General features: G+C 37.3%; 1 protein-coding gene across 1 annotated transcript; it reads left to right on the top strand.

The window, feature by feature from the left end:
- The first annotated feature begins 9,408 nt into the window (after positions 1 to 9,408).
- On the top strand, positions 9,409 to 10,440 carry LOC141614712 (uncharacterized). The gene is made up of 2 exons (XM_074433458.1): positions 9,409 to 10,171; positions 10,273 to 10,440. Exons 1-2 carry the CDS (start codon positions 9,415 to 9,417, stop codon positions 10,305 to 10,307), a joined length of 792 nt encoding a protein of 263 aa, XP_074289559.1. The 5' UTR covers positions 9,409 to 9,414; the 3' UTR covers positions 10,308 to 10,440.
- The last annotated feature ends 872 nt before the right edge of the window (positions 10,441 to 11,312 follow it).

The raw sequence follows: 11,312 nt of genomic DNA on the forward strand, positions 1-11,312 counted from the left end.
GCAGGAGCATTGTACACGAAATACTTGTATTGTTTAAATTTGAAATTTTCACCAAGACTTTTCATCAACTTGTTGAAGAACTGCTTGCCATTATCAGTTATAATGCATTGTGGTACACCATACCGAAAGATGATCTGAGTGTAAATGAAATTAACAACAGTTTCCTTTTTTACTTCGCGTACACTGACAAATTCTGCCCACTTTGAGTAATAATCTATTGCAGCGAGGATGTATTCATGCCCATTTGATGCTTATGGAGTGATGGGTCCTACAACATCTAATCCCCACATTTCAAAGGGCCATGACGAAGCGGTATGATGCAAAGGCTTCGGAGGTTGATGTATGAAATTTGCATTGAACTGAAAAGCATCACACTTCTTCGCAAAGTCCATGCAATCTTGCACTATGGTTGGCCAATAGTACCCCATTCTTTTCACACGATCATGAAGCTTTGGACCGGATTGATGAGCGCCACAAACACCCGAATGAGCTTCATACATGGCCTCAGAAGCTTCGGTTTCACCAATACATCTTAGCCATTGCCCGAGGAATGATCATCTATAAAGTGTTCAGTTATAATATATGAACCTTGGAGCACGACGACGAATCTCTACTTTATGTCTAGGGTCATCAGGAAGCTTTTGATGCTCCAAGAAATCGATGATAGGTTGCCGCCAATCATCATTATCGACTTGGTAGACACTAATCATATTAGATGACTATGCAATTTCTCCTCCTTATAGCAGTGGTACTACCCAGCGGATGCACATTGGAATTAGCAAGAACGCATATGCACCTAATGCCAAAGTGGCTGCAAGATTAGCAAGCGCGTCATCCAACTTCTTGGCACTCCTTTGCACATGTCCGATATGAACACAATCTAACTTATTAAGTAGCTCGATCGCATATTGATGGTAGGGAATGCGATTGTCCTTCTTCACTTCGAATTCATCAAGGACTTGGTTAAATACCAACTAAGAATCTCCATAGATCTCTAAATCCTTGACTCTTATTTCCATCGCCATTTGAAGTCCTAAGATCAGAGCTAGATATTCGGCCATTTTGTTTGAGCACAGTTTAGTGAACACAAAGGAATAAGGTAACACATGACCTTCAGGATACAAGAATACAACACCAGCTCCGACTCCATCACGTATTGCTGACCATCAAAATACATTTGCCATGGTGGAAGCACATCCACATAGAATATATCCTCACCTGGAAGATCATCTTGATGTTCCCATTTCGCGGGGACTGGGTGATCAGCTAGGAAGTCAGCTAAAGCTGCCCTTTGATTGCCTTTTGAGGCACATGGACAAAGTCATAATGTTTGAGTATAGCTGCCCACTTTGCTAGACGACTGAATAAGACTGGCCTGGAGAGTATATACTTGATAGGATCATCCTTTGAAACTACATGGACAATATGTGCCTGCATGTAATGCCTCAGTTTTTGAATTGCGAAGACCAAAGCCAAGCATATCTTCTCAATTGGAGAGTAATTCAGTTCGGCTGCCACCAAAGTTAGGCTTAGATAATATAGGGCCCTTTCTTTCTTATATTCATTATCTTGAGCACACAATGCCCCCAGTGAACATTCTTGTGCAGCGATGTAGAGGATAATAGGCTTTTCTGGAACTGGTGCCCCCAACACGGGTGCAGATGACAAGTACTTTTTGATACTTTCAAAGGCATTGTGACATTTATCATCCCAATTAAATACATAATCCTTATTTTTAAGTTGACTGAATAGCTGATGACGTCTCGCGAGTTTAGAGATAAACCTGCGAATTGTAGATACCTCATTTATGCACCTTCCGCCAACCACCCAGTGATGATTAGGCCGCATGTTTTGTACGCGGAATGATTTATGACAGTCCGTAAGTTTATCATCAAGTGATAGCTCAAATACTTGTGTCTACCCATTGGTCGTCATCTACGCACCGATACAGTCGTTTTGACAGTAATTAGAGTTCATTTGGAGTCCGGGTAAAAAACCGCTTCATTTTCTAAGAAATCGTTTAAAAATACCGAGTCGGAATGTCCTAGAATATTCTGGATATTTATTCCATAAATTAATTTTTATATCTTTTGTTAAAATATATCCCATAAATCTTATTTTACGAAATAAGGAAGTAGAGATCTACCGCAATTCCCTAAAAGAAACGCGAAATTCTTTCTTCCGCAGGAGGAAACCTTTGGGAAATGACGCAGAAGATGTTGCGCCTCTTCCCCAGCTCATTTATGCCTGTTTTCAGATTTTTCCGTGATTTCTTTCCAATGTTTGAGTCATTCCAAAACTCTTCACTTTTTATAGTATAAATAGGGACCTTAGTTCCACATATTTTTCATGCGAGTGTCCGCCCTTCTCTTCTCCCTTTGCATTCTAAGACCGTGCTCTAAGCATTCGAAGCCTACGTACTTGATCAATCGACCATGTAAGCTCAGATAATCTGAGTTCCAGTCACGTTGCATGACCGACCAATTTGACCACTACACATCAATCAATTTAATTTAAATCCTTTAACGAGGGCACTTTCTACATACATTCAAGTCGAGCAATCACTAAAACGTTAACTTAGTTAATCTCGTTTCATCAAACATGTAAGTCTGATGGTGTAAATCCCATCTTTTTTGTTGTATAAACCGTTCGGCCATCATTGTAAGAATAATCGATTTTTCTTCTTACTTTGTATTTTGTTATGCATGCATAAGTTCCTTTTAGTTTATGACTTAACTTATAAACACATAGTTAGTAGAAGTGTCTAATAAGAGATTGATGAATCTAACAAACTTAGTTAATCTCGTTTCATCAAACATGTAAGTCTGAGGGAGTAAATCTCATCTTTTTTGTTGTATTTTATTTTTGTACTCATTACTGTAAGATTTAAGTCAAAAGTATGTTTAAAACCGACTTCTAAAACCCTATTATCAAACCGTTTTTACGGATCAACAGGAAACAGATGTCGAGAAGAAACGCAGCAACAACTGCGCCTCTTCGAAGAGTCGTAGCATCTGCTGCGCCTCTTCCGGAGCCTGCCGCTGTTTCTGGTCTTCTTCTTCTTCCTCGGTTTTGCTGTTGTTTTCGTTCCTTTGCTTTACTTTCTTATTTTCTTCCTTTTCTTCATACACGAATAAATTTTAATAAATTCTTTTTTTTAATCATGTTTATATCACGACTTAAATCCCTTATAATCAATATTTGAGGGTTTTCGTCCCTAAATCAAACCCGGATTTTAGAGACTCGATTCGTTCATATCAAATTTATGGAATTCGTCCTTTGTACATGTTTCCATTGCTTGTTTCCAGTTTTTCAAGTTCTTTCAAATTCATTTCCGTCTTCACAATTTGACCTAACTCGTTTCCATTCGTTTATAATTCGTTCTTAACTCGTTTTGATCCGTTTTAATTCGTGTTTATCAGCTTTATGACGGATTCATATGTAATTAACATATTAAATCACTTCTACTTGAGTCAAATATTGATAATCAATCATTAAACACACTAACGAATATTAACGAACCCGTAGTTCTCACTTCACAGCCAGAACTCAACCCAGGAGCAAACGCAGTGATAGTTGCGCCTCTTCCAAGGGACGCAGAAATGCTGCGCCTGTTCCGGGATGAGTTATGTCCCTGATTTCCGTTCTCGCTTTGATTTAATCCTTTAATTACACAATTTATTGACTATTAGCAGTAATATCACCCTTAATATGTCCATATTTTCTAACCTTATTTATTTTCCTTTCTTTTCTTCAAATCGTCCGTCTTAAGTGTATTTTTGACGTAAATCAATTAAATCATTCGAATTTATTGTAATTCCCATTATTGTTTTTTATTTATTTTATTTATTATGGATGGTTTATTTATTTTTCATATGTAATTAATTCTAAAGCCTAATTCGACATTAATAAATGCTAATTATTTGTTCACTGACTTAGTTTAATTTCACATGTTATGATCAAAACGTTGGGTGTTGCATTGCATGCATATAATCGACAACATATCAATTACGAACAATTTCCCTAATCATTTGTAGAGGCCGCTATCGAGGCGGGCGAGATTAGGTGTCCGATTAAAGAGCTTCCTAATATGTACCATCACCCCAGATCTCTGCGAACATCCGTGTTCATTGGCATCCACGAGAGTCATTCTAGACATAGAATGCTAAGGGTAACGAGTTCTTAGTGTTCATGTCACTACTTTGTGTCTTGACATGACACGAGGTATTCGAACGGTTCCAATTTTCCATAAAAATTGGTGGCGACTCCACAAATGCAAACGTTTGTCCCAAGCGCCCCCGTGGCCCATGTCCACAGTTTGGCGACTCCGCTGGGGATGATACACTTACGTGTTACCCAGGGTGAAACTTGAACGAGGTTAGGGAATAGTTTATACGAGACAATTGACGGTTTCCATTACTTGACCTTCTTAGGCCGTTTTATTCGGCCTTCCTAGGCATCACCCAACCCAAGCGACCAATCGTCCCGTCTGGATGGTCCAAATTCTTATATGGGCCTAAAGATAGATAGCGATTGACGTGAACCATACCGTGATGCATACTCATGTTTGTATCAAGGGCTTTCACTACTCGAGGAAATAGACCAGGAACCGACCTTACTCATGTTTGGCACGGACCTGTCCACAGACCAGGGTTTGATTGCTCGGTATGGCAACCCACCTTTTAAGCCATAACCATTTAAATGCACTCAGCATACCGTTATAATGCTTGTATGAATGTTTATATCATATACATAATCACCATTTTAGAAATAAAACCATGACGTAATTCTTGCAAAATAAAACCCTTTAAGAATGTAAATATTTTCAAAGATGGCCTAAATTAGCGCAAAATGAGTCGAAACTCTGTCCAAATCTCCAGTCAAAATCCGGGCCTTAAAACCCATTTCAAAATCTCACTTCGAGTCAACACTCCTACAACTACACTACAGTTGCTTAGGAGAAACATTTCAAAACTTTGTCATTTTCAAACCTCACTTAACACAGTGGCACACTCCCACTTCACAAGTTGAGTCTTTTTGAGTAGGTGTGCTAAAATGGTCGATCGTGTTTTGATTCGCCATCGATCTCTTATCCAGTTTCCAAGATGCCTAGAACTAGTCACGAAAGTGTTAATCGACAACCTAAAAATTGTAATGATCTAATCCTAGCTGCACTAGTCCGTCTCCAAACAAGCCTAGACCAAGCTTATGCTCGCCTCAACGCTATTGAAGGCCAAATTGTTGCTGTAGAAACTAGGCTTCCTCCTACAGAGAATGATGTTCCTAACGCGATCGTGCATGATAAACTTCCACCCTTTGTTGGATAACCAGAAGTCAACCTCCCATTAGGTCCTACAGAAGATGAAAAGCGACTCCAATTCTTGGAGGAGCAACTAATGTACCTTAAGGGAGATGACATCTACAAGGATAATAATCGCAAGTATGAGGCGGTAAATTCTCAATTGCCAACCAACTTCAACATGACTGAAATCCCAAAGTTCAAGGGGCATGAAAACCTGTTGAACCACATTCGCGCTTTCAAAGATTACATGTCTACCAAAGGCATCAAACCTGAGATGTTCCTAAGGATCTTTCCTTCATCTCTCGACACCATTCCTAAGCAATGGTTTTACTCTTTGAAGCACAAGAAATTGCCACTTGGGACGATGCTGCAATTGAGTTCACTAAACAGTACGCGGATAATGCTGATATCCAAGTCAACATGCACACTCTAGAGGTTCTTAACCAAAACGAGAAAGAAGGCTTAACCGACCTCCTAATTAGGTGGAGGAAGACTAGCACACAACTTGTTGAACGTCCAGACAAAGACACTCTTGCGGAAACGTTCGTGGATAATCTAAGACCGATTTATGCAAATCATTTGATGTACCAAAACATAAAGTCTTTCAAGGATCTGACTGTGCTAGGGACGATTGCCGATTTTATTGCATGGGCAAAAAGTGTGAGTAGGCAAGGTTTAGAGTTGGAAGCTGTAGTAGCATCTCTACGCAATCCCGGAACCATACCCAAGGAAGACATGTCACTAACCCCAAGTCTATATCAAGAGTCTATAATGTTGGAGTTAGTGTCCTCCACAATAGTGCGTTTACATAATAAATCTAATTAAAGGAATATCATCAGATATATAATTATTTGATCCTCGTCAGTTGATAAACGTAAATCGATAATGGTTGGCTGAATAGATTTTGACGTTATTGTCGTGAGACGGCGGTGATCAACTGACCCCTTTCGGTCACACCTAATGGAACGAACCCCAATTGACAACTAATTAATTGTATGAGATACAATTTATTTAGTCCCTTGATTTGTAGACTAAAAGGTTAGTCGATTATTTTAGAGAGATTTCGAGTTGCGAACTCGAGGCACGACAGTTATTATTTGATTATGAATTGAATAATAAACTATGGGTGACGAGTTTTAGTTAATTAATTGTCAATTCACTAAAATTGTACTAATTGATTAATGTGATTAATATTAGTACATAAATAATATAAGTAGCGGTACACGTATATTCACGGAGTGATTTGGACGAATTTAATTGGAAGCATTTAAACATGAAACGATGTTTAAATAAAATTTACACGTATTTGTGCGACAAATATAAGAACCAAAATGGACGCGTAAATGGGACATTGGACCGTGTAAATGAAGTTAGTGGATGATCATAATCATTTCACTTTTACTTGTTTTTCTTCTATAAGTGTCATATGATCATTGTGCATGTCATAATATTTTTAGACAAAAATTGAAACAAATCCACTCCTACACTCTACCCCTCCCACCCGGTTTTCCTCCTCTCTATTAAGACCAATTTTTGTTCATTTTTGCATGCTAGCTCATTCATGTGTTTTGCATGTGAACAAAAACTACTTATCTCTCTAAAATAATTATCCATCCTTTACTAAGTTGTTAGTAAACTAAAATAAATAATTACTAAGAGTGTTAGTAATATTTACATATTATCAAGGGAATTATTCTAACTAGTTACTAGTAAATACTTGTTAGATTAATTGGGTTGAGTTCTTGGGTGCACATTGTTAGGAGATCTTCTCTTTGAAGATTTGTTAGGAGGATCATCCTTTTGTTATAAGCTCAAGAACAATCAAGGTAGGAGATCTTGATTGTGCCCATATTACCATAAAAATCTATGTAAGGAAATTGTTTTTCCTTAACTTTCATTTTTTATGCTTTTATATTTGTATGCATGTTACATAGATCACCAAAATGATAAATTATGAGATAATTTAATTTTATTAGAGAGTCTAATATGGATCTATGATCTTTCAAGTGGTATCAGAGCTTAGACTTGTAATTTGCATGTTGATTTTAAGCATATTAATGAGTTATGAGATAATTTATAAAAACTCAAAATTTCTTTTAGAAGAGGTTTTAGCACGAAATTTTTGGGACATGCATACCTACTGATCTCAAAAGATTTGTGGTAAAGTTTGGTGATTTATGAAGTTATTTTGCTATTTTTAATGATTTTTGGTAGAAAACAGAGTCAAAATGCCGTATTATAGTTAAAAATTGACTAAAAATAGTTAAAACTTGATTCGGTCCATGGAATTTTTATGGTATTTCATGCATGTTTTCTACTGATTGTATGCAAAAGGTTGAAGGTTGGTTTAATTTTTTGCATGTTTATTGATTTTATGAGATAAAAGTCGATAAAAGTGAAATAAATTAATCATAATTTCGAAACAATTGATTCTGCCCTTGATAAATTTATGTACATTTGATAATATTATTTAAATGTTAAAAGTGAAATTTAAAATGTGTTTTCACCTTGTTTTGATATTTATTGGTTATAGTGGTTAAAAACCGATAAAAATCGATCTTTTTCATCATAAATTTTACCCGGATTTTTGGGGCATTTTTTCTGACATTTTGGTTTCTTAGGAGTGTTCCAGAATACTCAAAAATTTTTGTTTCATTTTTTTGGATAATGTTTCAATTATTTTGGATTTTTACTTAAAAATTATGATTTTACCGATTAAATTAGCAAAATATTACCAAATCAAACTAATTATTCATCATAAAATTAGTGAGGACTAATTTTGAGGTTCAAAACAGTTTGGACAATTAGTTTGGTCTTATATGAGATTTAAGAGTTGATTATTGATTTTTACATGTTAAAAATCGATTAAATCCACAAACACCGAGATGGATACCAACGATTGATAGATAGGGCGATTTTGGCATCATTTTACAACATTTTAAGCATATTTATTTAAGTTGAATGAATGATTGTCATTTATTTAAAGTATTTATCTTGTTGTACCTAGTATGGCCTAGTTTAATTTTAATCGTTATTACCCGAAATGAATGGGAATAGGGATTTGTTTGTAATTTAAATACGATCTCGTATCGTCGGTTTGTAATTAATTAATAGTTTTATTTATTTTATTAATTAATGTATAATAGGAATTGCTATGTAATTCAATTGTAATAGTTATTCTTATCGGCGTTTCCGAAAGAGGGATTACATCGTAACGGAGTCTATTTTTGGAAGGTGTTCCAAATCCCACAAGAAGGAGCCAGTTATGGAATGAAGAGGCAAGGGACCAAGGAGTTGGTTTCCGAAATGTAATAGACTAGTTTTTATTAACTTGGTGGCCATACTAGGATTTATTCATATGCTGACTTGTTTTCTTGTTTTTATTTTCGCGCATGCCAAAATCGCCATTCACATGCATTTTATTTTTCGCGGTTGTCAATTCATGTCATTTACATTCACCGACTTAGTTCACTTATAGGGAATTTATGACTAAATTGACAAGATCTCTCACATAACTAAAATTGAGATTAGCCTTACCAATTAGTAACACCTATGAATCTCTTGTTCATTAGAGCCACGCTCGCTCAAGCAGGGTGTTCTCTTTTTACCTTGAGTAAGTAGGGTGGTAAACGGTTATCACACGCCAAAATTGGTAGGACTCAACGGGATATAAGACGGTCTTATGTTCCGGGGCTAGTAGATGGATTTAAGGAAATTCGTCGACGAAGAGTTCTAGAGGTAGAATTAGTCAACGTGACTTACCGAATTTACACAATTATGGGATGTTTCGCCCAAGCGATGCTGATTTTTGTTTAATATTTGGGTCTTCGAATAATTTATATAATTTAGTGGGAGATCATTATATAAATGCTAAAACTTGTTAAACATGTTTTCACAAGTATTTTTTTTAAAAAAAAAACAATGGATGTTAATTTTACCTTTTTGTTGTAGCATTTTAATTCGCAATGGCAACTTCATCAACTCCATCGAATACTTCACTAGGCAAAGATTCATGGTTAAGGCCCGTAATAGACAAATGTATCTTAAAAGATGACGGTAGTAACTTTCTTGAATGGGAATCCAACATCAAAAGTGATGCGTTGTCCGACAATATGCTCACTTACTTGACCGAAGCTCCTCCCATCGAGCCCGGTCCAAGGGCTTCATCGGCGGTGCGGACCGCCTATGATGACCATGTGAGGATGTCGATTGATATCAAGAATGTGTTGATATGGTCGATGTCCCCAAAGCTCAAGCTATCATGCATTTCTTTAAATGCGTACGAGATATTCACTCGTATGATTACTATGTTTTCACAAACACCTAAAGTCCGTCAATACGATGCGGCGGCACGCTTCTTTGAAGCTAAGCTTGAGAGGGCCCAAAAGGTTGCTCCCCATGTGCTCAAAATGATCGAATATGTCGACATCCTAGAGCGTCTAGGGTGTAACATTCCTAAGACTCTTGTGGTGGATCGAATCCTCCACTCACTTCCCACCAAGTTTGCCCACTTTAGGGTAAACTACAACATGAATGGCATGGATAAGAGTTATCATGAAATTCATGCACTCCTCACCCAAGCGGAGAGGGATATGGAAGCTAGTGGGAGTGACAAAGGGGATGTTTTAACCATGAAGTTAAAGAACATGTCCCTTGGTGTTAAGAAAGGAAAAGGGAAGGAAAAGTCCCAATTCAAGAAATCATCAAAGAAATATGACAAGGGAAAGGCCGTTGAGAATGGCAATCCCAAGGCAAAAAGTGTCAAACTCTCCGAGGCTGAATGTTTCCATTGTCATGGGAAGGGGTATTATAGGAGGAGTTGTCCCAAATACTTGGAGGATCTCAAGGAAGGGCGTGTGACGCCTATTGGTATGATTTCCTCTCTCTATGTGATAAACGTTAATTATGCTTGCACTTCCACTTGGGTACTTGATACCGGATGTGGCTCTCACCTTTGTAATCATTTGTAGGGTTTAAGGGACGTGTGAGCACTAGCAAAAGGTGATGTGGATCTCCGCATGGGCAATAGAGCTAGAGTAGCGGCTGTTTACGTGGGGACCTATGTGCTCACTTTAGCTAGTGGTCTAGAGTTGTATTTAAATAAGTGTTATTTTGTACCAACTTTAACCAAGAACATCATCTCCATTTCCGCGTTAGACGTTGACGGATTTTGTTTTATGATTAAGGACAATAGTTGTACTTTTTCATTAAATGATGTAGTTTATGGGAAGGCCAATTCAATTGGAGGCATTTATGTTTTAAATGATGTTAATGACGTTTATCATATGGAAACTAAAAGGCTCAAAACGGGTGATCCAAACGAATCCTACCTTTGGCATTGTCTTTTAGGCCACATAAACGAAAGACGCATTAAGAGACTTGCTTCATCAAAAGTGCTCTAACCATTTGGTTTTGAATCTTATGGTACATGCGAGTCTTGCCTCCTAGGCAAGATGACTCTTGCACCTTTTGCGGGAAAAGGGACACGAGCTAGTGAGGTTTTGGCTCTCATACATACGGATGTGTGTGAACCATTAACCATCACCGCTAGAGGAGGTTCTCACTACTTCATTACTTTTACTGATGACTTAAGTAGATATGGGTATGTCTACTTAATGAAGAACAAGAGTGAAGACTTTGACAAGTTCAAAGAATTTCAAAATGAAGTAGAGAACCAATTGGATAAAAAGATTAAGACCCTACGGTCCAATCGTGGTGGTGAGTATCTAAATATTGAATTTGATTCACACCTAAAAAATTGTGGTATAGTATCACAATGGACTCCTCCTGGCACACCACAATTAAATGGTGTGGCCGAAAGGAGAAACCAAACTTTACTAGATATGGTTTGGTCTATGATGAGTCTAACTGAGCTTCCTAGTTCATTTTGGGGTTTTTCCCTCTTGTCTGCAATATTTTCACTAAATCGAAGCCCGACTAAAGCGACCGATAAGACTCCATATGAGATATGGACAGGGAAAGTCCCTCATTTGTCATTCATGCGTATTTG

This window comes from Silene latifolia, chromosome 11, assembly GCF_048544455.1.
Source record: "Silene latifolia isolate original U9 population chromosome 11, ASM4854445v1, whole genome shotgun sequence".
NCBI classification, from domain to species: Eukaryota; Viridiplantae; Streptophyta; class Magnoliopsida; order Caryophyllales; family Caryophyllaceae; genus Silene; species Silene latifolia.